Source organism: Ambystoma mexicanum, chromosome 2q (assembly GCF_040938575.1).
Source record: "Ambystoma mexicanum isolate Mex_15411 chromosome 2q, UKY_AmexF1_1, whole genome shotgun sequence".
NCBI classification, from domain to species: Eukaryota; Metazoa; Chordata; class Amphibia; order Caudata; family Ambystomatidae; genus Ambystoma; species Ambystoma mexicanum.
In genome coordinates, this window is record NC_090924.1 from 770891588 (window position 1) to 770919060 (window position 27473).

Genomic DNA, 27473 nt, shown 5'->3' on the forward strand with positions numbered 1-27473 from the left:
GAAGAAGAGGAGAGTTCACCCTCCACCGCCTTGCCAACCTCCGCCCCCCTCCTCTCCACCGAGTGATGAACCGGACCCGAGACGATGGGCACGGGCGATGACGGCGGGTTAGGAGAACTCCCGTATCCGCCAGCCAGCGCCTCACCACCCGACAAGATAGGTTTGTTTCACGCCATGATCACCAGGGCCGTGGAACTGTTTCAACTAGTCCCTGAGGAGAAGAAAAATTAAGGTTTCCTGTACCAACGCCGCAAGGCTAAGAGGAAGACTGTGCTTTTGATTCCGCTCTTGGACGACATTTGGGATGAGGGACTCTCCCTGATGAAGAATCCCTGTCCCTCTCACTGTCTACGCCCCGGAGCTTACGCATACTCGGTGCCACTGTGATTTAGGTAATAAAACAGGTCTTTATACTGTAAAATTCAACCCAGCATTTACATTTTTTTTAATTTTATTAGCATTCTCGGCAGGGAATAACTGGGGTTACGGAAGAGACCTGTAAGGGAGCCACTACTATACTAGCAAGTGTAAAGTAATAAAGCCAAATCTTTTAAGGATACTTGCCTTTTCATTTGAAGGTCCTAGTGTGATATTTGACAATCCGCTTTCGAACACCTCGTCCGTCTTCAAAATTCCTGCTGCCCCAGGTAAAGGAGGGAAACTTGACAATCCCAGTTCAAAGCTAGGAGAAGATGGTTTTGGAGGTGGCGGAGACTGTGTTTGACCTCTCTAACAGATAAAGCAAAGAAGTGTAATTAGACAAAGGAAAGGATTTTGCACATAAAATAGCCACAAAGGGAATACGACGACGACACATACGTCATTTTATTTCTAGTTTTTTTCTCCATAAAATGTATTAAAATGTACATACAAATACAGAAAAATTTGAAACTGCTTTGATCATTTGCCACCACATATTCAGATGTCTTGAGGTTGATGAATTCTGGTACACCTGTTCCCACACAATCCATATTATTTAAAGCACATTCCTTACAACAAAGGGACCATCAAGTAATGCAAATGATTGGGTCCGAATGGCTTTATTTTTATTTGTACTATGCAAATAAAGCAGACAATTGTTTAAGAAGTTAGCCGAGGTTAAGGGAGGAAACCAAGGTAATTTTGTTTAGGGTGTTAAACTTAAGATGGAGAGTTGTGCTATCTTTGGAAGGCACAAGTGTCAGATTAGTACCAAGTGTGGCACAGGGTGGAAGTGTGTTTGGTGGCCATGTTGCCTGAATTGGTGCAACACACTGCTGAAAAACTGGCTGCTGACTAGCCCCCATCTGGAAAATCCTACGGTGCGTGTTTGCAGTGAGAGAAGCTAGCCTCTAGATTGACATTCACAGGCTATTCACCCATTCTCATCCGCTGTAATAAAATAGTGGGCCAGTTCTTCACTGGCTCGATGTATCGCCTAGTATTTCCACCTCACAACCCACTCACCAACACTTGCACCCCTTACAGGCTTTTCCACCCCAAGTATTGGCTTCTCCTAATAGTCAGGACTACAACATGTGAGGACCCAGACAAAATGCAACTCTCTGCATTGCTGGTCCTCCAACCATCGGGGCCACCAACCATCAAGGTCTCCAATCTCATGGGCCTTTTGCTGGCATCTCAGTCGCGAGGGGAAGCCCAGAAATGCTCTTTGATCAGACTTGTGCAGTTCTTCATTGTATAGCCTATGGTCCTAGTGGTGAGATTGTGGAGAAACATTTTTGTGGGGGGACCATCACACTGTTTTCTCAATGAGCCTTAGAATGACCAGTCTGAGGTTTCTGGTCAGAGAACTGGAGATTCTAGGACTGATTATAGGAGTAAACTGATATTAGTAAACCCTGATGTCAGACACTCAGGGGTGGGGGGTCCTCTGCTGCCACATGTGGTCCACTCTGAGCTGTGCACATACCCTACTTTAAGTTTTGAATTCAGTATTACAACAGTTTATTAGTGGCCAACATTACAACATTGCCTGCACTACATCCAACTCCCTTTCTAAACACCTTCCTTCTTGAGCCCATCACTCAGCCACTGTTAGGAAGAATTCTCATAAATGGCTAATTTCCCTTAGCTAAAGAGTCCTCCAGCAGCTTTGCTGGATTTCTAGGATTTATTTTTTTCACCTGGTAAGAGTGTGAGACTTTTTTCCCACTCTTACATGTGTTTTGCTGTGTGTATTTTCACTGTTTGTGTGATCTTGGGCACTGGCGTCTCACCTACTCCATGTGCACCACTTTTTGTGTGTGTTACACAGCACCTTCAGTGCAGTGACACAGAGTTGTCTTTTAGACTTCCCACTGACTCAATTTTTCTGAGGCTGACTACTGTCCCCCAGAAACAGGTAAAGTTGCCATTAACTTTATTTATTCACTTTAAACTGCAGACCCAGTACACCCCATCTTACATGGAATACTGGAAAGGGAACATTCTTATCCCTTTTTTGTCTGTGCCTCTTGGAGCCTTGTTTCGCTCCCTTAACACTAAGAGTTGGCTGGTGGCAGTGGTTTCTACCCTAACTTTCCTACCGCCATTATATTATATAAACGTGGTATTGTTCCAGGCTATTAAAGTAGCCTCGAACATAAACCCGCTTGACCAAATACATTTTGTTTTGATTCCGGTTGGGTTTATTCGCCATTTCTTTTTGTTAAAGTATTTCTCGCGTTTTTCTCTGCATGCCAAACCGGGGATGATTCCTTTGTTCGCTGTCTTTTCATGGGCTTCTGCACAGAAGCCCTCCTTAAAGACGCCTGATAGCCTAGAGGGGCAGGATGTGAGGGAGAGATCTTCGGACCCCTGCCATGGGTTGCCTTAGTAACCCAAGTCGCACTCTTGACTGATTGGCTAAGGGGACTGGCCTTGCCAGCCCAGCCACCCTGCTGTGTGATTTACAGCCAGGCTGTATGAAGGGGGGAAAACTGCATAAAAAGAAGGTCTCTGGGACTGGAAGAGCAGAGTCGCCACTGGAACGAAAGAACCGAGGAACTGGAAGAAGAGGACCCCTACCACGACTGAACCGCCCAGTGAAGCCCTGCTGCAGGTCTGAATCTTCAGAATCTGACGACAGAAGATTCTCCAGGAAACTTCTTCCCTTGAGCTGGTGGGACCAACCAGTTTGCCCAAACTACAAGCCAGGACCCCTCCTCTGGTCGAATTCGCTGTACAGAGCTACAGTGGGCCGGATAGCCAGGAAGGTCAGACCTTGCTTAGGTTTTAAGGAGCGCACCTGCTATTCGTTTTGCTCTGCTGCTGGTTTCTTCCCTGGGTGGCGCAGGACCCTCCAGTCTTCCTACTTCCGATCAGTCTGACAGTTGCCTTCAGGAAAAGTGAGCCTGCAGGAACCACCAGGAACGTCCACCTCAGCTACAGCTCACTCTCAGTTTTAAGGTACTGTGCAAATCCGGCGGTCCGTTTCGGTCAGCAGCGGTGAAAGTGTTTGAAATCCTTCTCCAATCTGAAGGCTTGGCCTTCTCTTCTCTTTGAACTAACTTTTGTACCAACCAACCTCGTCCAGAATCTGTGCCACGAATTTTACTGCGAACCACATTGAACCTATTATCTTGAGCAAAAGACTTTTGAGCCATTGACTTTGGCCCTAAGTCTTTTCTATCTGATTTTAACCTTGTAGCCTCTCTTGTTCAAGTGCTCTGATTACTTACCTGTTGGTGTTGCCTAATTTCTAATAACTTTGTCTTTCCTTCCCTTTTAAATTGCTGGAGTGCCATTTTGCTCCCACTTCACTTTGTGAGCTTAACTTGTCTGGAATTTAAGGGAAGTGGTGTGGTGTATTTTTGATTGTGCTTTTTAACATGCTTAGACTAGTGAAATGTTATACAACTGTTGAGTAAATAAATCTAAATTCTTTTACTTAGACACCTTGAGTCAGTGTTTGCCTGAATCATAGTAATTGCTGTCCTTTGTGTAACTATTTGTACTGTCACTTGCAGTCTTAATTGTGTGTAGTGTTCCCAAAGGGTACTGCATATAATTCTGCCTAACAGCCACTTCCAATTCTCTGAGGATCAGACGCTTCTCCAGACAGAGTGGGTGGTAGAACCTTATACTCTGCAGGTACCTCCCTCTGGAATAGCCTCCATGCCCCTCTTAAACTTTTGCCGGACCACGTGAGGTACCAGAAGCAGCTCAAGACCTTCCTTTTCGCTTCTGGTTTCTCTCTCTCCCTCCCTCCCTCCTGTGCTGACCCACCAATCTGCTGCACTAACTAGTTGGTTTCATTTTCATGAGATCATAGAAATTTTCACTCACTTTGTACCGAATCCTATAGGAGCACAGATGTATAAACCCACTTGGATTCTGAAGAAGGTGGCTTACTCTTCGGGTGCAGTAACGGGCTGTATCCTTAAGTGGGGTTTTACGATTGCTCAACCAGAACAGATAACGTTAAACTGAAGGCAGAGCAGTCAAAACAAATAAACCAGTTCTTGATTTTCTGAATTGACCTTGGGGGTCACTCCGACCCTGGCGGTAAGGAGTCAACGGTGCCGGAGCCGTCAACCACTTACAGCCTCATTAGGAGTTCTGCTCGCGGGACCCGCTAAGGACGCCTGGTAAAACCACTTTATGCAGATGATGGTAAAACCAGGCGTCCTTAGCGGGTCCCGCGTGCAGACCAGGGTGCGGGCCCGTTGTTAGCACCCTCCCCATTCCCATTGAGCCCTATGGGGTCTACAATGGGAATGGGGGTGTACCGTGTCCGGGGTCCTTGAATGAGGAATTACCGGGCCCTCCAAGGTCGAAATGGCCCGGTAATTCCTCATTCTAGGAACCCGTACCCGGTATGTGGGTAGCCATGCCGCTAATAGAGGCATTGGGTACCTCCATACTCGGAATGACCCCCCCCCCATTGTATAAAAATATGTTTCCCAATTGAACAGCGGCTCAACCAGGCTAAAGGGATTCCCTCCAGGGAAATCCCCAAATAGGCAAAAGTTGTCTTGTTCAGATGGTGAATGGAGAAGTTACTGCAGTACCTGTGGCGTTCAGCGGATTGACTTTGCTCAAGGGATCTTTCACAAACACATCACCGTATTTCAATGCAAATCAATAACTGATAATTTTGAGGCAGGTCACATTCTGGAAATTCTTTATTCCACAGCACTGTAGGTTTGTTTGTGCATTTATATAGCGCTACGAACCCTCAGGTAACTGAGCGCTGCTTATTTCCCACAGTGTGTGGTGATGAACGCAAAGCTAACAGAGACCCCCTTGTAATCAAAAAGAGTAAGAAGTACCTTGCGGGCAGGTTCGAGGCTGCTTCCCAGACTTGTCCACTAAGATCAAAAGGGATTTATTATACATAGACAATCCTCTGATAATCTTCGACGCTTCCTACACATTTTGCAAGGCGTGGCTCAGCCGATTATGTGGTCCCATCACTTGACGTGGGAGAAGACATTTGACAAAGTGCGCTGGGACTACATGTTCGAGGTACCGAGGAAATGCAGCTTTTCGGCATACTTTCTCCAGATGGTGCAGCTCCTGTACAGGGCATGTTGCACCTCAGTGGTTACTAACGGCTTGGCGTTGGACCCTTTCCCTCTACACACTGGGACTCAGAAAGGTTGTCGGCTCTCACCCTTGCTCATTGGCCCTGGCGATTTAAACACTAGCCGCTAAGTTGATTGAGAACAACGGATGGTCCGGCATAGTCAAGGGGTGGATGAGCATAGAATATCACTTTATGCAGATGATGGAATGCTATCCATCAATCACAGCAATAGGTCTCTGCCCAGTATCTCAAATATTTTATGCGAATACAGACTTGCGGCCGGTTACTGCATCAATGGGGACTAGTCAGAAGCAATGCCATAGACATTCCATGGGATCCAGAATGGGTGGCCCCTTTCAAACTGCAATTACAGATGATAAAATAGCTTGGAGTAAGGATCAACCCTTCGCTCTCAACATTTGCTGACTTAAATTACACACCAGTGCTCGATACGATTCGATGTGATATGACCTCATGGGACCTACTCCCACTCTACCTATCTGGGAGAATGAATGCCATTAAGATTAATTCCATACCCAAACTGGTTTACCAGAAATGTATGCGGCCTACGCCACCCTCCAGAGCACAGTTCGCTGAATTCGATCACCAGTTGGCGAAATTCATATTGAGGGGCAAAAGGGAGTGGCTCAGCCATCGCATTCTATATGCTGCGAAATCAGATGGTGGCCTGGCACTCCCATCCTGGCAAACATACTACATGGCGGCCCAGAGGTGGGCTAAGCGGTGGCTCAATGTAGAAGATAACACTAGCTGGCACACTACTGAAATACAGGCACACCTCCCCCCTCACACCACAGGAGATACTAGAGGTACCCTGACAGTGCTTACTGAGGCCCCTTAGGCAATATCCCATAATATAACCCACATTGGGACAGTGGCATAGGGTGCGTAGAATCACTGGCACCAATATACAGGCAACCCCACAGTGGAGTTCACTTAGAGCTTTGCTCACATTTGCTGCCACAGGACACCTCTGCACGCAACAGTAGGCCTGCTGCCGGGGCAGCGTTAGGTTGATGCACCTCCGAGGATGATACCCCTGTACCTTTTCCTGAAGTTAAGGCCAGACTGGGGATGGCAAATGGTGAATGGTTGCAATATCAGGCCCTTCACTCTATCATTGCTGCACACACCACCAGAGATACCAGGATGGTGGAATCTTCTTTTTGCGAAAGGGAGATAATTGGAGATCCTACAGACTACCCCAGGCTTAAAACTATGTATACGCTCAGCACACACAACTAGAAAATAAATCTGACCCTCGTGGATAAGTGAAGTAAGGACCTTTGTAGTAGATATAATGGTGGGAAGTAAGGGGGTTGAAGGGGTGGAAAGAAAGGGGGCAGGTATGGAGATTAAGATTCTGCTCAATGTACAGATGCTTTTGTATGGCTTATGAATCGAGATGTTTGCACTGTACCTTGCCATGTGATTTTGGATTTGGACTTTAATGCAATATTTTTTTTTATAATATCAACAAAAAAAAACATATGAACCATCTCAAAGATATTTGTCACTCAATCATTGGAAGGGACGGCCGCGTCCAGGTGAGTGGTCAGGGCCACACTAATAAATGGAAGGGACTACTTCTTGAAGTTCAGGAAGAAGCCCAACCATGCAAAAGGCTGCACGTGCGATACAGACATGCAGGCACCTGGTTCAGGGAGCATGCTTGGATGAGCCAGTTGTCCAGGTACAGGAAGATATGTATGCTTTCCCTCCAGGGGTGAGGCTCAAACACTACCATCAGTTTGGCGAAGAACCTGGGTGCGGAAGAAAGGCAGACTGGCAGGACTTAAAACTTGATAGTGGGAGGATCCCACCATAAACCTCAGGTATATCCTCGATGAGACCAAAGCAATGATCTTCTTTGAGACCTGGTGTAGCTGGAGATAGCCGCCAGATGTACCTTGATAGAGGAATGCCCCAGTCCGGCCTTGGCCAAAGATGATAAGTATGGAAGGACCTGAGGGGATGTGATCCTCAGAAAGGTAATCTTTCGAGACTGGCAGCCTGCAGCAAAACGCTTCCACTTGTGACAGTAGCACTTCAAAGTCGATGACACCCTGGCCATGGCAAGGACATCCCTGCAGTCCGCAGGAAACACATACCCTCCAAACTCCAGGGCTGCAGAAGCCAAGCCCTCAGGTTCAGTGATCGTGGGTTGTTATAAAGGATTGCGTCTCCTTTGGTAAGAAGATCTGGAACCACTGGCAGCTTGACCAGAGGCTACGCTGAGAAGGTCCGGTTACCAAATCTGCCTCGGCCACGCCAGGGCGATGAGCATCATCTTGCATGGACACAGTGTGTTGATGACCGGTAGCAGGCTCTGGAACTGAGGCAACACACACAGGAACACCCCTTCCCACGGGAAGGAGAAGGTGTCCCCCAGGCTCCTCAGCTGGTGGATCCTGCTGACAAACTTCTGGCACTTGTTCGCCACCGTCACAAACCGATCTATCTGGTGCCTTCCCCACTTGACAAACAGGCGGTCCACCTGATTCTGACGAAGCTCCCACTCGCGTGGCAGGTGCTCAGTTCTCTGCTGACGAGTCAGCAATGGTGTCCTTGACTCCCGCGAGGTGGATAGGGAGGAGGAACATGGCAAGTCTGACTGACCAGGGCCACAAATCCAGCGCCTGCACTTCCTTGGAGTGCCGGGAATCGAGTGCCCCCCCTGCTTCCCGATGTAAAACACGGTGGTGTTGTCCGCGAAGATCCTGGGAGGAACGACTTGAGGACCTAGAACACTGCTGGTAGCTTCAGGATGTTGATTTGAAGAACCATCTCTTCTGGCAGCCTCTGGCGTGTAGACTACCGGTGTGAGCCCCCCCCATCCCTCTAGGGAGGCATCTGTGGTGACCGTCTCATAGTATGGTGGACTCTGAAATCCTGTGCATTGAGCTATGTTGGAGCAATGCCCTACCATACTATCACCCGACAGAACTCGCCGTTGAGATATCTTGTCCGTGAAGCTTCCGGACACCTGTATCCAGCGGGCGTCGAGTAATTCCTGAAGGGGTCGCATTTGCAACCTGCAGAGCCGGATGAGGTAGATGCAGGACAACAACATGCCCACTAACGACTTAATGGCAAGCACTGTGGCAGATCTCATCAAAGACAGCCATTGTACCTTCCCTAGAATGGCTGCTATCCTCTCCTCCGAGGGCGACGCCAGGCAAGCCACTGTATGGAGTCTGGCGCCTAGGAACAGAGTTTTGTTATGGCATTCAACTGAACTTTAGACAGTTGACTGAGAATCCCAGATCTGTTAGAAACCGGGGCGGTCGCCTCCGTATGTCGGTCGGCCAGCTCCCGCGAGCGGACGCAAATCAGCCAGTCATCCAGGTACAGGTATACGTGCATGCCCTGTAGATGTAGATGGGCTGCCACTGGTGCCAGGCTTTTTGTGAACACACTGGGGCCAACTTCAAGCCGAAATAGGCACTTGAACTGGTAGTGCTGTCCCTGCACCACGAAACGTAGAAACATTCGATGTTTCTTGTGAATGGGGACGTGGGGCTTCCTACTGAACTGACATCAAGAAGTCTCCTCTTTCCAGTTGGCCGAGCATGCGTTAAAATGTACAAATAGCTTGGAGAGTAAACTCGAGGACTCCCAACACTGAAGTTTGAGCTAAAAATCTAAAGATGGCTGCTAGAGGAGGGGTTTAAGGTGAGGAATGTCATTCGATGAGGGCAGTATGAACCAGAGGACAGGGATTGGTTTAAAGGAGAAATACAGTTTTTAAGTGAAAGTGAAACTTATTTTACCAAGGATTCCCAGCCTGACGACAGGGAATATTCATGAGCATGTGAATCTATGCCAGACCCCATGGTGGAGAACAGAAATTTCAAACTGCTTCAGTACGACATCAAGAGGATTGGCTATTGTATTTAGGAAGGATATATACCTGGCATTTAAGAAAATTGTAGACACAGATGGCAGATACGTAGCAACGAGATTGTGCTAGAAGTAAAATAGTTAGTCCTCTAATATTTATGGAGCAAAAGACCATGATGGATTTTAGAAGGAGATGGAAAAGCTGCTGTTGTCATGATCTCTGCTTCCAAAAGGTCAGGGTTTTCCCAACTCCCTTGGAAGCAGATCCATAACCCAGGTTCCGAGTGCCAACCAGTCCCAATTGGGACCTTTTGGACCCAGTCCTGGCGCCAGTGGCACCAGGCTCATAAATATGCCAAGTCCCAGCGCTGGAAGCGCCAGGCTCATAATGCTTGGGTGGACTTACCTGCAGCAGACCATGCTGCTTACTTGCCTGCCAGTTGAGCCTCTGATCCTCTTCTGTTTGGAACTACTTTTCCTGTTGGGTGGGGCAGGAGCCACTCCCTAGGTTCAGAACACTGGAACTCTTCTGGAAAGCAGGAACTCTTCTCTTACCTAGGCGTGGCTGTGGAAGGAGACACCTAAGCACTACAGGAGGCTATTTAAACCACACCCGATGGATGAATCTTGCTTTGCGTTATTCTGCATCCTCTACAGCAGAACGCTCATTGTGTCTTCTGCATCTGATCCTGGGCCTAAGGAAAAAGGCTTACCATCCTGAATCCAGTCTTCAGCAACACCTATAAAGACAAGAAAGAACAGGTTAGCATTACGGTCTTCAGTGACAGCGCTTCACTTACCTGGTCCATCGGCTGTCACCAACGCCTCGCGCTGCATTCCGGCATCTGAAAGACAAAGGCTTACCTACTCTTTGTGCGCTCCGGAGGTCTTCGCACTGCATTCCGGCATCTGAAAGACAAAAGCTTACCAACTCTTCGCACGCTCCGGAGGCTTTCGGCGCTGCATCCCGCATCTGAAAGACAAAACAAGCTGCGTTTAAAGACATTGGGGAACTTTAATACTCACGTGCCATTACTCCTTTCCACATCTAACCCAGTGGGTATTCCGGCACCCTGCAGCCGCTGCGAACTTGTACCTGCAAAATAAAAAGACAGTTAGAGCGCATCGTGAAGCAGGCAACAAGCGCTTACTTACGTGCTTCCAGGCGCTTCTATTCATCACACGGGCTCCATCTTCAACTCACTTCAGCCCGTCATCCGCCATCGCCGGAACCCTGCAAAACAAGAGACATCATTACTAAAGACTTTTAAAGACATTAGAATTACTCGAAACTTACCGTTCGTGCAGTAAACGACGAACAGCAGTCCTCTGAAGTCAAGAGGCCTGCTCCCCTTATCCAGTAAAGAAACTGGTTACAGCACCCTGCCCCGAGGCAGATGGAGAGCACGGCGTTCACTTACCTAAGACATCTTACCCTTCGAGTCAGACATACAGTGCACAGAGGTCCAGCCCAAAGAGCCAGCCGTGTGTTACACATCACCTTTGAAGATACGGTATACGCCCAGTCAAGACCGGCGCCTCTACGGGAATCAGGTGAGCGTTACAGCTGTGCAACCTACAGGGGGACATGATTTTCTGAGGAGGTGATTTCAACCTGGCTATGGATAGTAAAATTGAAAGATCACCTTGTAGCCCAACAAAAGCAATGCAGGGTTTGTAATTAAGATTGGATAAGCAGGAGCTAAACACAGTTCTTGGGTATCCATCATTAACCAGTGACCAGGCGCTTACTTTGGGGAACGAGGAGCTAGTACATAGCGTTCCACAAATCTAACTTCCACATAAGAAGCAAACGTATAATTGTGCCCATAATGTATGACCCTTGTGCTTTAAACGTCATAGATGGCCCTTTTGTTTACTTTTAGATAAATGCACAAGTTTAAGTTAGATAGGTTTGTTTGCTTGATGTCAGTTGGCCTGGGAGCCAAACAAATCTCCTGGTAGCTGTTGCAATCAAGCTAACCAGGCTCTTTTATGCCACAACCAGGAGCTAAATAGCTCCCAGCTCGCCTTAATTTCGAACCCGGCAATGTCCCCACTTTCTCTCCAATGCTCACCATTACAAACTCTACTCATCTTTTAGGATCCTTCCCACTCTTTCAACACAGTCTGCCAGGCCTTTCCCCTCACTCAGTGTTAGGGAGAATTCTCATTTTATGTCCAACTTCCCTCACCTAGTGAGTCCCCCAGAAGCTTTGCTGGATTTCTGGAGTTCATTTCTTCCACTTAGTAAGAGTGTGAGCTTTTCCCCCACTCTTACCCATGTTTTACCATGTGTATTTCCTATGTTTTTGGGATTGTGGACTCTGGAGTACACCACTTCAGTAGCCCCCTTCTTTTGTGTGTTACACAGCACCTTCAGTGCAGTGACACAGGATTGTCTTTTAGACTTCCCACCGACTCCATTTCTGGGGCTGACTACTGTCCCCCAGAAAAGGGTGAAGTTGTCATTAACTTTACTTAGTCATTTAACCACAGATCTAGTACACCCCATCTTACATGGAGTACTGGAAAGGGTTACTCAGCCCTTTTCTCTCTGTACCTCCTAGTGCCTTGTTTTGCGCTTTTAACATTTAGACTTGGCTGGTGGCAGTGGTATATACCCTAACTTTTCTACCGCGTTTATACTATATAAACGTGGTACTGTTTTAGGCTATTATATTCGCCTCGAACATAAACCCGCTTGACCAAATACTCTCTTTTGGCTCCGGTCGGGTTTAGTCGCCATTTCTTTTTGTTAAAGTCCTTCTTGTGTTTTACTTTGCGTGGCAAACCACGTTTGCCTCCTTTGTTCACTGTCTTTTGGTGGGCTTCTGCCAAGAAGCCCTCCTCTAGGCACCTGGGTGTCTAGGTGGGCTGAAGCTGAGGGAGGGGTGTAGTCACCCCCTGCACAGGGTATCCTAGGAAACCCAAGTCACACTTTGCCATGATTGGCTGAGGTGGTTGTCTGGGCTGGACAACCCCCCCCTGCTGCGTGATTGACAGTCAGGCAGTGTGAATGGGGGAGTTTCGCATAAAAGGCAGGACTCTTGGGCTGGAAGAGAGAGTCGCCACTGGAACTACAAGGAACCGAAGAGAAGCGAAGAAGAAGACGGCTGATGCAACTACACCGTCCCTGTGAAGCCCTGCTACAGTCCTGAGCTATCTACCCTTCGACGACCAGAGAAGATCCAGTCCGGAGTCTTCTTCCCTTGAGCCTGGTGGGGTCAACCAGCTCGTCTTCCACAGCCAGAGGATCCTCTTCGTGGTCGAAATCGGTGCACACTGCTGTAATGGTCCGGATAGCCACCTGAAGAGCCTCTCCTGTTTTAAAGGAGCGCACCTTTTATTCACCGTCGCTGCTGCTGGCTTCATCCCTCTGTGGTGCAGACCCCTCCAGACGTCGTCCTTACCAAAGCTCCGGGAACCGTGGGTCTGCAGGAAACTACTAGGAACAACTGCTGTGGTACCAGCTTCTCCATTGAATAAGGTACTGTGTTCTGCTTTGAGGAACTAGGGTGAATCCCTTTTATCCTCTTCCAAGGCTTGTCCTCATCTTCCCTCCTTCTTATAACTTTTGCTTCCTCTGTTGACAATATCTAAGTACTCCTGGCAACGTTGAATCTTGAACTGTCCGACTGTGTGATCCTCGACAACAGGAACCCGGTTCCACTTGACACTGGCTCTGGCCTATTGACTCTTGTATTTCCGTCAACGAGTGTTCTCTGATTCCGTCTGCCCTGACAAAAGTATTGCCTATGATTTTTGCCCCCAACTCGCTCTAGTTAACTCAGGTGCCAAGTGTGTTTTTGCCCCAGTAACATTTCTTGCCGCGGATACGCGTATCGTTAGTAAGACTGAACTGTCATTACTGTCAAAAAATAATCGCAACCTTTGAAGATGCACCAATACAAGATAACATAAAAATGGAATACGGTTGGATACTAGAAAAATATCAACAGAAGGGTGAAAAGAAGATCCAAAAACAAATACACTCCCACTACTTTAATATTGAAATTCAAACAAAAAAGAAACACTACAAAGTCCTACGAAAACTGCGGAAAAGCAGGGGACCTAATTTTGAAATCGAAATAAAAAAAGCAAAGAAGAAGTACTCTAACGAAATAAAAGCGATCAAAGCTTCATTAAAACAGAATGATGCAGAAGAAATCTTGAGAGCTCTTAAAGAAAAAAATATGCGAAATTTATGGTCAATGTTAAACATGTCATCCGCTAATCAAAACATGATCCAAGAAGTTGATGCAAGTAGATGGGTGAAGCAATGCTCAACATTATATCATAATACGGAACAGACAAGTATGAAGTGTTTAACATCTGATGACGAGCCTTGGGACCTTAAATGGGAGAATGAAGACATTATTAATACCATCAATTGTCTCAAATCCTCTAGAACTCCAGGACCTGATGGATTAGCAAATAGCGATCTAAAAAAATCCCCAGTCCAGTGGGCCAAGTTCATGAGCCACTTATTAAGATTAATTGCTAAAACGAAAAAGATACCTCACACCTGGATGACAGCGGTCTTGATACCAATCTTCAAAACTGGAGATAGAAAAGATCCTGCTAATTACAGACCTATAGCTTTACTGGACCCTTTGGGAAAACTATTTGCTGCTTTCCTTCAAACAAAGCTGACTCAATGGGCAAGAGATAACAACAAAAAAGCTATAAAACAAACAGGATTTGTAAAACAAATAGGCACCAATGTCAATCTCCTATTGCTGAACATGTTGAAATATGAAGCAATCGTTAAATCACAACAACTATATGCCATCTTTGTAGATTTAAAAACTGCCTTCGATTCAGTAAATAGACAATTGTTATGGGCTAAGCTAAGACAATGGGGTTGTCCGCCAAACATTCTGAATCCTGTAATAGAATTATACTCCAATACGTCGATATGTGTTCGATTGACGAAAGGGGGAAGAGTAACAGAATTTATCCCATCGGAAAATGGATTGAAGCAAGGCTGCCCATTGGCTGCATGTCTTTATAATCTCTTCACGTATGACTTTGAAGAAAAAATCCAAAATAACTTTGCAAATCCACCAAAAATTTATAATGAATCAATCCAAACATTATCTACGCAGATGACATTATTATTCTGGATAAAACATTAAAAGGATTGCAATATACAGTAAACAAAGCAGAAGAGTACATGATGGTTAATAAGTTACAAATTAATATTGACAAGACAAGAATAATGACACTGATTACTCCAAAAACAAAGAAACAACCTAACATGAAGATTCAGATAGGAAATCACGTGCTCCTGACAACTAAAACAATCAAATATCTAGGTGCAATAATCAATCCATCATCAAATGAAGCAGAATGGCAACAGCACATTGAAGGAAAAGCAGGAGCGCTGGCGAAACAAGGACGTTTCTTTCATGCAAAATACGGGACATTTTCTATGAAGGCCACAATTTTGCTGTATAGACAGAAAGTAATCCCGATCCTTACATATGCAAGTGAGACAATTGTCAATCAAAACATAATGAGATGGTCGTACTATGAAGCGCTGTTTTGGAGGAAAACCCTCGCCCTGCCGCAATCATGTCCAATGACCAGACTAAGATTTGAATTAGCACTACAATCAGTTCAATCGATAATATTGTGGAAGCAAATGGACTTGCTAAGAAAAATCATGTCTGAAGAAGAAATAACAGCTTTAGAGATTCTAAAAGAAAAAAAGGAAGCTGTCCAAATAGCAGCTCTATCGAAATGGTTGAATGAAATCAAAGCGAAAATGACAGCCGAAGATATCACAGACGAATTGTTACTTAATAGACCACAATACGCAAAACGCAAATTACAAATGAATGATTGGCTAAGAACAATAGAACCACAGAAAACTTTCAATCAACACCTACACTCAGAAACAGAGGTGAGGGCACTTAACCAATTACCTAAATACTTAGTACAATTCCCCAGTGGCAGTATTTGTGACTTGTTTTTGCATTTTTGATTGAATATTCTGCCGACCTGTGAATATCAAGCGCTGATAGGCAAAACAAACAACAAATCGGACGCCTGTCGCTTTTGCGAGTTAATCAGACCAGAAACCCTGTTCCATGTGATTATGGTATGTCTGGCCTTGAAGGAGAAAAGAGACTTATATAAAGACTTTTTCAAAATTTCTGGCAAACAAGCAACTACAGAGGAAAGATGGGCGGAACTTCTCGAAGGAAGCAATCAACGATTGATATTTACCGTCATCAAATTTTGGTCAGACATTACTAATGGAAATATAGTTGATTAAGTTGAAGGTTCCTTTCTGTTTTATTGATTACGTGCAGACAAATGAAAAGTTTGTTAATTCAAACAAAACATTTTAATTTAAAAAAAAGAAAAAAAAAAGTGATCGCATATGTATTCCCGTTAATGTCTTTTTTTTCACAACACCGGTCCATCAAAACATAGGGTACTTAACTTGAGTTATACTGTACCAAGTGAATTGGTTGTGTGTAGTGTATTTTACTTGTGGTTTTGAATTAATAGAAGTGTTGTGTTTTATAACAGATGGTTTAAAAATAAATGTACTTCTATTTTTTTACCTGAAACCTTGAGTCAGTGTTTGCTTGAGTCACAGTAATTGTGGTCCCTTTGTGTAATCTCTGCTACTGCTCATATATTCTTGAGATAAGCCTGGCTGCTCCGCTACTGCTACCACTTTAACATAGTAGTACAGGCTTGTACCAAAGGTGAACTTGCATTACCACTTGTAGTCTTAATTGTGTGTAGTGGTCCCTAAGGGCACTGCACAGAATTCTGCCTAACACTCAGCAGTACTTTGGATTGTGCAAATCTGCTCATGGCTAGTTCGCTTCCTACCTGGAAGTTTGATACTTTAATATCTCTCGCAACTCGCAAACCTCTTCCTGTCAGTGTCCCCAAAGGATCAGTCCTTGGACCTCTGCTCTTTACCCTCTATATCTCTGCACAAGGAAGTGTTATCGCATCCTTTGGCTTTCAACATCGCCTTTTTGCTGAGACAAATATTTTTCTGCTGCACCCCAGGCATCTAGGAACGGATTACAAATTGCCTCATTGAAATTCGTCACTGGATTGCTGTACACTGACTCAAATTGAAGTCTTCATAAAGAGAAATCATCTTTTTTTCCTGGCTTCGAATCCCTCACCCATCCTCTCCCCACATGGACTCCTTGCTACATCACCCAGGGTTGCAATCTTGGGGTCATCTTGGATAGCAAACTATGGCTGCAGCAGTTCATTACTACCACTTCCTTTGCTGCTCGTATTAACGTCCTCAACATGTCAGTCTAGAAATCTAATTCGAGACCGCAAACGTAATTTGGTGGCCGTGGGCCAACCGTCTCGTGCACGATACGACAGAATATAGGTTCGAGTGTTCGAATGAACAGCCATTTTGATGTGACAAGAATCGTCATTTTGTTTTCTAACCATTGCTCATTGCTTTCTGTTCCTATTGCTTCGCAGTATATTTTTCGCTTACACTGCTCGACTGAGGAACAATGATGTCTGTATATGAAAAGGACAAGGCCACAGGGCCGAGAGGATAACAAGAGTTTCGCTGAATCACAAACGTAGACAGCGCCAGGAAGAATGCCCGGCTCCCTCCTTAATGTAGCCTTGAAGCAGAACCGCAGGGCATTTAATCATTTCACAGCTGCCAGCCAGTCTTGTTATATGGTAGAATATGTTAGAATAATACCGCTAAAGGCTTGAATTATGCTTTTCTAACGGCCCCCCTTTGCTGAGCCCGCTAAGAGCATGTCGGCTCCCAGGACGCGAATAGCACCTGATAGATAGCAAGGTCCGGAATGTAACCCCCTCTGCATGTAGCTCGCTTCCAGGAACAGAAGTGCCATGTTCTATTCAATAACTGAAAGATGCCTACGCACTCACAAATTGCAAATTGTTACTAGAATAGATGTTTGAAGGCGTCATAGTGGCCGGAGATGTCCATCGTCACACTAAGTTCAAAGAAACCCAATGAAGAGGGGTGTTAACGATGACATAGCTGATTGTTTGATATGCATTTTGTATATATGTAACTGATGTACGTAATTCGCTCTCTTGCGTCCCACAAGGTCTAGAGATACACGTCACGGGGCGTTGAGACCGAGTTGGCCAACTGAGACTTTTGCTTTGCAATAAAACCCTAGCTTTGGGAATACAACCTCGTGTGTGGTGACTCGCCTTGTTTCCATAGACGTCAGGGTCCCCTAGGGGCCCCTTTCAAACATTCAGAAGGAATAAGTTACATACCAACTGTAATGTTCTTTCGATTGGATGTTCCTCCCACGTATTCGACATCTTAGATATCTCGTCTCCCAGCTTTGAAGCTTTGGAATTTTTTTTTCCACCAGAGGGCGCTGTGTTAGAGGCCTCGGAGTCGTAATCCCTCGAGGGCCGCCGTTGAGCATCAACGTCATCGGCTGTTTAAAGGGCTCGAGCCGCGCCCGTTACCTCAGTTCTGTTTTTACTGTGTTCACAGTCGCATCAGTTGATCAGGCTTTTAGGTCCTCAGGCTCTTAAGGAAGTTCGAGTGCAACTGGCGTAAACTGTATGGAGGGGTAGGTTGGGTCGGTCGATGAGGAATACGTGGGAGTAACATCCAATCGAAAGAACGTTACAGTTGGTAAGTAACTTGTTCTTCGAGTGGATTGTGCCCTCCCACGTATTCCTCATCTTAGATAGGCTCCCAAAGCAGTAAGAATTTGGAGGAGGGAGTACCAGAAAATTCAATCATGGACTGAATGAAGGACAGCTTTTACAAAGAGTCCTCCTTGATATGATGTCCAAGCAATAATGCTTCATAAAAGTGTGCATTGACGGCCAGGTGGCCGCAGCACAAATATCCTGCACCGGGACACCCCTCTGAAGAGCCGTTGGAAGTTGCCATGCCACTAGTTGAATGAGCCCTTAGCCCACCTGGAGTCTCTTTTCCAGCCAATTTATAGCACTCCGAGATTGCTAGAATTATCCATCTGGATAGAGTTTGTTTAGACACTCCAAGGCCCAATTTGTGTCGAGTATACCCAACAAATAGTTGGTCACATTGTTGCAGATTTGCCAGTCTGGAAATGCAGAAACAGAGCCCTTTTTGGAAACAGTCTGTTCAATCTTTCCACTTCTTACTAGCGTGTGGAGGAGGGTAAAAAGAAGATAAGGTGATTTTCTGTGACCGCTAGAAATCGGAGACTATCTTAGGCAAGAAAGATGGTTTGACTTTTAGAAGAACTTTGTCCCTATGGAAAACGGTGTGAGGCGGCTTACAAGAAAGCACCTGCAACTCACTTACCCTGCGGGCTGATGTTATAGCCACTAACAAAATTGTTTTTAGAGTGAGAAGTCTTAATGGGCAAGAATGTAAAGGTTTCGAAAGGGGCACGCATGAGAGACTAAATTCTAATCCCAGATGGGCACCTGAAAAGGTGTTGGAGTGTACACATTTGTCAGCCTTTTCAAGAATTGAATGACTAAGGGCATTTTAAAATAGGACACCTCTTGCGAGAAACGCTTAAAGAGAGATAGCGCTGCTAAATATTCTTTTATAGTGCCAACTTGGTGCACCAGTGTAAGATGAAAGAAAGTGTAGTAGGAGTATTACATAAAAATGGATCCACATTCTTATCCCTGCACCAGTTACTGAACTTGTTCCAACGATACAGATACAAGGATTTTGTTGCTGGCCGCCTGGCCGAAATCAAGATCTCCATTACGTTGTCTGGGAGGTCCCAATCCTTATATCTCAGCCTCTCAGAAACCATGCGTGAAGGCTTAGTGTCTTGACCTCTGGATGGAGAACCCAACCTTCCTCTTGCGAGAGAAGATCCTCCCTTTGTGGAAAACTTATTGGAGGGCAGATGGACATGTCCAGAAGGTCTGGGTACCACGTCCTCCTGGCACAATCCGCGGCAATTAGGATCATGGTTTTCCTGAACTTTCTTAACCTCCTGATTACATGAGGAATCATGGGGACTCGAGGAAACACGTATAGGATGGGAATAGTTTCTTACCTGTAACTCCATTTCTCCAGCATTGGTATCTTTCATGGATTCACATGCTTAGAATATTCCCCGTCGTCAGGCTGGGAATCCCCGGTACATTATATAGACCCTTTCCCGTAGGAAAAACTTTTTCGACGCTTATGCGTCCTATCCACCTCGTTTTGTATCATGCGTGCCCGCACCGTCAGGACGTCATGATATAAATACGGGACCCGCCCCCGCGCTCCCTCAGATTTCGGCCCCCAAAGTAGTGGGGGAACCGGTTTGCATGTTCAGGGGAGGCAGGCGGGCGCATGTGATTCCATGAAAGATACCAATGCTGGAGAAATGGAGTTACAGGTAAGAAACTATTCCCTTCTCCAGCATTGGATCTTTCATGGATTCACATGCTTAGAATAGATTACATAGCAGTACCACCCCCAAAGAGGAGGCGTGCATGCAAACCCATATACTTTCTTCGCAAAGCCCGTTCCCTATGATCATGTATACATTAGTAATCGTTAACATAGGAAAACGAACCACATACAGTCATAAATTCCACAGGATGCAACCCCTCAGCCGGGGCTTACCTTATTGGAATAGGTGTCGGAGCACCGCCTGTCCCATCCGGGTATCTTCGGCATGTTGCTGCGACAGGCAGTAATGGCGGGTAAAGGTGTGTGTAGCCGCCCAGGTAGCCGCCATGCAGATGTCCCCCAGAGGGACTCCGGCCCACAGTGCCGTCGGCGATGCCGCTGCTCTAGTTGAATGAGCTCTTGGCCGTCGTAGAAGAGGTTTCCCTGCCCTGGAATGGCAGTACGAAATGGTAGATGACACCCATCTTGACAGTCCTTGCTTTGAAATGGCTTTTCCTCTAGCACCCAAACCATAGGCCACGAACAGCTGTCTCGTTTCTCTGAACGGTTGCGTACGATGAAGATAAAACTTGAGAGCCCTTTTTACATCCAATGTGTGTAATGTGCGCTCCGCTCCCGAGCATGGCTCCGGAAAAAACGTAGGCAACACAATAGAGGAGTGTTTATGGAACACCGAAGGAGCTTTCGGTATGAACTGTGGGTTAGTGGCTAGGACTACCTTGTTCTTGAAAAATCGTAAGTATGGTGGGTCTACCATTAGAGCCTGAACTTCTGAAATACGTCGGGCTGAAGTGATGGCCACCAGGAAGGCCAATTTCCACGACAAAAACTTTAGAGACGATGATGACATTGGCTCAAAAGGAGGCTTCATAAGAGACGTTAAGACCAGATTGAGGCTCCACTCCGGCGGAAATTTCTTCTCTGGAGGGAAACTCCGAAAGAGGCCTTTAAGGAAGTGCTTAATCAGGCGGTCGCTGAACAATGGTGCCGAATGCCGTTGACGAGTAAACCTGGAAATGGCGGCCAGGTGTACTTTTATTGACGATACCGATAGGCCCTTTTGAGCTAAGAACAGCAAGTATGGAAGGAGCTGTTCCGGCTTAATCGATTGCGGGGCCAAACCTGGTTGATCCTCACACCACTGACAGAAACTTCTCCATTTGTACGCGTATGAGGCATTTGTGGAAGGTGCTCTTGCCGCTTGCAGGATACGCCGACAGTCCTCCGGAATCGTTAGCCGACCGAATTCGGCGAAGTCAGGAGCCAGGCCGTCAACTTGAGGCTGTCCGGGTCGTGATGCCAAACGACACCCTCCTGTCGAGACAGAAGGTCGGGGGTCTTCTGGAATCTCATCGGTTCCGCCACCGCTAAGTGTAGCAGGTCTGAAAACCACACCTGTCTGGCCCAGTACGGGGCCACCAGAATTACCCGAAATGGGTACCTGAGGATCCATTGCAACGTCCTCCGGACAAGGGGAAATGGAGGTAATGCGTACAGGAATTTGTTCGTCCATGGGAAGGAGAACGCATCCCCCAGTGAGCCCTGCTGAGGCCATCTGCTTGCGTACTGATGGCATTTCCTGTTCTTCGTCGCGAACAAGTCTATGGAAGGATGTCCCCATTTCTTGAATACTTGTTGTAGTTGTTGGTCGTTCAGCACCCATTCGTGAACTTCGTTCATTTCTCTGCTGAGGGCATCGGCTTCCACATTTCTCACGCCTGGCAGGTGGAACGCCAAGATTTGCATGTTGTGTTGCAGGGCCCAATGCCAGATTTTCTGTGCCTCCGTCGATAGGGACCTGGAACGTGTCCCTCCTTGTTTCCTCAAGTAGAACATCGTGGTGGTGTTGTCCGTCATGACACGCACCACCGAGTCCCTCAGTTGAGGAAGAAAAGATTTCAGAGCCCATCGCACTGCTCTCAGCTCTAGCAGGTTGATATGCAGGGAGGACTCCTGCAACGACCACTGGCCTTGTACCTGTAACATATCCAGATGAGCTCCCCATCCGCTCAGCGATGCATCCGTCACCACCGTCTTTTGGAACTCCGGTTCCAGTAGAGGCATTCCTTTCGTTAGATGAGTAGACACTCTCCACCAGCATAGTGCTTGTACTAGTTGTTCGTCGACGACCAGTCTGTCGGACCAGTGACCTCGGCTCTGCGCCCAACGGTCCGCTAGAAATTCCTGGCAAGGCCTCATAAACAGACGGCAGTTGCTTATCAACGGAATGCAGGACGACATGGTCCCTAGCAGGGACATGTATTTGCGCACTGACACCTTGGTACCGCATCTCCATTCCGACGCCTTGCTTTGAAGTTTCTGAATTCTTTCGCTGGATGGTCTCACCAGGCTTGTGTGTGTATGAAACTCCGCTCCTAGAAAGACCAAGGTCCTCGAAGGCTCTACGGAGGACTTGTTGAAGTTTATTGCGAAGCCCAGTTCCTGTAAGAGGGACATTGTGTCCCTTAGACTGTCTCGTGTTTGTTCCCTGGACGAACCTCTGACCAGCCAGTCGTCTAGATATGGATAGACATGGTGACCATCCTTCCTTAAATGGGCCGCTATAGGGGCCAAGCACTTGGTGAACGTCCTGGGGGAGGACTTGAGCCCGAACGGGAGGACCTTGAACTGAAAATGCTTTCTCCCGACGACGAACCTTAAATATCTCCTGTGTCGTGGGCGTATTGGGATGTGAAAATAGGCGTCTTGAAGGTCTAGTGACGATAGATAATCCATGGGTTGCACCGACCTGATAACCTCCTGGAGCTTTAGCATTTTGAATTTTAGGCTCTTTAGCCACTTGTTGAGTACTCTCAGGTCGAGAATGGGCCTCCATTTTCCATTTGGCTTCTTGACAACGAAGAACCGGGAATAAACTCCGTGTCCTTCCTGTGCCACAGGAACTCTCTCTACCGCCCCTTTTCGCAACATAAGCGCCGCCTCTTGTCGTAGGATTCGGAGGTGGGGCTGGGTCGAAAAAACAGGCGGAAGACGTGGAGGCCTGTCTTTGAATTGTAGCGCATGACCCATGCGAATCGTGTCCAGAACCCATCGATCTGTGGTGATGCATTTCCATTGGTCGAAGTGATGAGACTCGGCCCCCCAGGACGTTCCGAAGGCCGTCATTGGTTGCTGGTTTGCTTGTTCTTCGTCGACGAGGGCCCCGAGCCTCGCCGCCTGGAAGCTTGATAGTCTCTGCTTCTACGTGCCGACTGGGACGCTCGTCTGAACCCTTGTGAAGAGTACGAGGGCCTGTTAAATCCACGGTCCCTCGAGGCTCCAAAGCGGGAGTTTCCAGAAGCACCCCTAAAGGGGGGAAAAGAGCGAAAGTTTCTACCCGTTTGGAGGGCGCCGAGGGACCTAGCAGTATCCGTGTCTTCCTTCATCCCCTTCAACGCTTCATCAACCTTTTCTCCAAACAGGTGTTCCCCTTCACATGGCATGTCAAGGACTTTGTACTGGACTTCAGGATGGAAAGTAGTACATTTGAGCCACGCTTGTCGACGAAGTACTACGCCATGGTTGATTTGTTTGAAGCCAGACTCTGCTAGGTCAACTGCAATATTAATTGCGTGGTTCGAAGCCTCATCGCCATCCCGCACCAGTAACATGGCTGCTTTCCGGTGTTCGTCTGGCAGATGTTCTAGGATAGGGGCTAGTTTGTGCCACATTTCTCTATCGTATCGTGACACGATCGCTAAGGAATTGGCTGCTCTTACCGTCGTCGCGCCGACCGAGAGCACCTTTTTTCCAAAGGCGTCTTGCCTCCTAGCCTCGCTTTCTGGTGGAGTTGAACATTTTTGCTGTACCCTGGCCTTCCTAGCCGCTGCCGCCGACACCACCGAGTCTGACAGAGGTTGTGATGTTAGACATTTTGGAGTGGACTCCGGAGCTTTAAACTTTTTCTCAATCCGCCCCTTTATAGCCGGCTCCGAGAACGGATGGCGCATCGTCTTGAGACCTTCTTGACACACGTGGTCCAGAATTGGGATGGCAAATACCGATTTCCTCCTTTGACCCATATGGTCAAAAAGGAAACAGTCTTTCTTCTGCTCCTCAGGAATCAAGCCGAACTCGGAACACGCTTTTCCCATCATTGCATGGAAGGCTCCCACATCATCCGGAGGAGATGGCTGTGTCTGGCTCCTCGTAGACTCTACCTCTACATCCGAATTCCATGTTGGGTCCCTCGACGGTGACAGGGAAATGTCTGACCCCGAGTCACCCAGTATAGAATCGGACTCCGACAACTCACCCTCCTCCTGCGCTCGAGGACGATCTTTTACCGCCTGGGGAGTCGATGGATGTTTAGTCGTCGAGCGAGCCGCACAAGTTTGCTCGTCGACGGAAGGTACAGAAAAAGGTGACGAAGTCCCAGGTTGAGGGATCTGCGTATCCAGCCGCTGCAGGAGCTTCTGAAGAGTATTAAGCACATCCAGAGACAAAACTGTCTGGGGGGTCAGTAACGTTGATGATATAGGTACCATACCCCCACTCGCACTCGTCGTCGTCGCCGACGTGGAAGGCCGTAAGCCCAAATCCGATGGCTGCAGAACCATGCCACCTTCTCCTTCCGCCGAGCAGGCCGTGTCTGGCTGCAGTAAGACTTCAGGGGGGATCGGGTCATAGACCTCTGGCAGCCAAGCCATAGACTGAGTCTCCGTCGACGAAGGAATCCCAACCGCTGCTGCCTGAACGGTAATAGGCATCGTCAATGACACCGAGGTCGACGAGCAAGTAGTCGTCGTCGAGCCCTTAGACTTCGTCGCCGATTTCGATGCCGACTTCCCGGCTGAAGCGTCTCGACTCACGGAAGACCTGGGACGGTCCCCTGAGGAGGATTTTGACAGCGCTTGCCTCTCCGTCTTAGATGAGGAGGAGGAGGGCTTTTTATGTGATGAGGAAGACCCAGCATGCTTCCCCTTATGCTTGTCCTCAGCGCGGATTTCCGCTGGCCGTACCTTTTTCGATGGAGGTTCCGACTTGCTCCTGGAGGCCGTGGAGCCAACTTCCGAAGCCGGGTAGGCACCCGCTCCGTCATTAAGCCAGTCGACCAGCCTTCTTTTACGGTCCTTAAGGGTTTTTTGCGAGAAACCCTGGCATATCTCACATGTATCCGCCGTATGGTGCGGGTGGAGACAGTAGATACAATCCATGTGGCCATCTCCTTCATAAACTTTTTTGAGGCCACATGTCGCACAAGGGCGAAATAACGCTTTTCCAGACATAATTCTCCAGAATTTGAACGTCGCCGAAGCGAAACAGAAAAAACAACCTAGTTTCCACTAGTAGTAATCACGAGGATCCCACTACTTTGAAAGACGGTTGAAATCTGAGGGAGCGCGGGGGCGGGTCCCGTATTTATATCATGACGTCCTGACGGTGCGGGCACGCATGATACAAAACGAGGTGGATAGGACGCATAAGCGTCGAAAAAGTTTTTCCTACGGGAAAGGGTCTATATAATGTACCGGGGATTCCCAGCCTGACGACGGGGAATATTCTAAGCATGTGAATCCATGAAAGATCCAATGCTGGAGAATGGCAATACCCAGTCTACCACGAACGCATCCCCTAGAGCTCCTCTTGGGGGATATTCCCTTGAGCAGTACAGTTCGCACTTCTGGTTGGCACCGGTCGCAAACAGATCCACTTGAGGAGTTCCCCCAAAGGGCGAAGATCTCTTGAAGGACTTCCTGAGCTAGTTCCCACTCGTGGGAGACTGTGCTCTGCCTGCTCAGAGCGTCCGCCGCCGTGTTCAGCTCTCCGGCTAGGTAAACTGCCGAAAAAGATTCCTTCTTGCATTGCCCAAAACCAGAGCTGCATTGCCTCTCTGCACAGTGGAAGTGATCCTACACCTCCTCTTTTGTTGAGGTAGTACACGGGCAGTGTGTTGTCCATCATTATCAGGACATTTTTTCCCTGTACAGAAGGCAGAAAAGCCTTCAGCGCTAGTCTGATTTCCCTCAGCTCCAAAAGGTTAATGTGAAGTTTGGACTCCGATGGAGACCAACGACCACTGATTGTCAGATTGTTGGTGTGGGCTCCCCACCCTGTGAGTCAGGCGTCCGTCACTACTGTTATCTCCAGCCATAGGTGCCAAAAAAGTTCTCCCTTGAGGATATTTTCCTTGCAAGCCCACCATCAAAGATCATGACCCACTTTGGCTGGTACTCGCAGAAGATCTGACATCTCCCCCAAAAATTGGGACCATTTAGTTCTGAGGGCCCATTGAAGGGATCTCATCCTCAATCTGGCCTCTAGCACCAGTAAAATGCAGGATGCCATGAGGACTAACAACCTTAGAAAATCGAATGCCGACAGATGTTGGGCATTTTGAAACTTTGTTACCATCTGCAGAATGTGGTGAACTCTCTCCTCGAGAGGCAATGCTTTCCCTGGGGAAGTATCCAGGACTGCTCCAATGAATTGGAGTCTTTGGCTGGAATCATTTGGGACTTCTTGTAATTGAGGGAGAAGCCCAGTCTGTGTAAGGAGTGGCAGGTCATGGCAAGATGTTCCTGGGCTTGTTCGGGTGAACTTGCCTTGTTTAGCCAATCGTCCAGATAAGGGTAGACTTGAATCCCCCTTCTCAGGATACTCTCTGCCAATACCGCCATCAGCTTGGTGAAAACCCTTGGGGCGGAGGTCAGCCCAAATGGTAGAACCCGAAATTGATAATGAGAACCACCAACTGCGAACCTCAGGTACCTTCTGTGCTCGAGATGGATTGGCACATGAAAATAAGCATCCAGAATGTCCAATGAAACCAACCAGTCCTGAAGCTGAAGAGCCTGAAGGCTCTGAGAAAGGGTCACCATTTTGAACTTGTCCTTCCTGAGGATGAGAAAAATAAGGGGAGTACCAACCCTTGTTCCTTTCCGCTACAGGTACATGTTCTATTGCACCTTTCTCTAGCAGGGTTAAAATCTCCTGCACAAGGAGCGGGTCTGGAATTTTTACAGATTTGGCTTCCGTTGGATGATCTTGAGGTCTTTGATGAAAAGGAAGGCAGTAACCATGGGTCACTATCTCTAGCGCCCAGGCATCTGACGCAATGCCCCACCATTAATTCAGATACCGAGTGACCCTGCCTCCCACTGGGGTCTTGTGGGTCACCTCAAAGTGGCTACTAAGGAGGTAGTAGCCACTGCTGGGGCTGATCTAGCACCTCTCCCCTTTCCACCACAAAGGGTTTTTTTCTGTTGGCCTCTTTGACGGGCCTGCCCCCTCCCTCTTCCAAAAGAGGAATAGAAACGAAAGGGGCGACTCCTCCAGGAAGATGTGCCTGCATAGGAGTGTTGTTGAGGCTGTCTTATAGTGGTGCCGAGTGATTTCGCTGCCGCTTTCGAGGTCTGCAGCTTCTCCAAGCTCTTGTCCGTCTTGCTACCAAACAGCCTCAAGCCATCAAAGGGCATATTGAGTAATCTAGACTGCACTTCAGGTGCAAAGCCAGATTTCCTCAGCCATGTAAATCTGCATAGGACCTTGCTAGATGCCATGGACCTGCTTACACTATCAGCAGTGTCCAGCCCTAACTGGAGGCATTCCTCCAAAGCCTCTTTTCCATCTTTCACTATCGCCAGGAAACCATCCTGTTCCTTGCCCTCCGGGATGTATTCAGCCGCTGATGTCATACAGTCCCACGGGCGGTTTGTAAATCTTGCCAAAGTGCAAGTTGCATTAGCCGATTTTAGGGCCATGCTGCCCTAAGAAAAA

General features: G+C 47.4%; 1 protein-coding gene across 5 annotated transcripts in view; it reads right to left on the bottom strand.

The window, feature by feature from the left end:
* Positions 1-27473, bottom strand: part of LARP4B (La ribonucleoprotein 4B) — a 2592412-nt gene that overhangs the window by 850861 nt on the left and 1714078 nt on the right. For all 5 annotated transcript variants that reach the window (XM_069648004.1, XM_069648003.1, XM_069648001.1 and 2 more), the window contains one exon: positions 565-729. In XM_069648004.1, coding sequence (XP_069504105.1) covers positions 565-729 — 165 coding nt within the window. The remainder of the gene's footprint in view (positions 1-564; positions 730-27473) is intronic.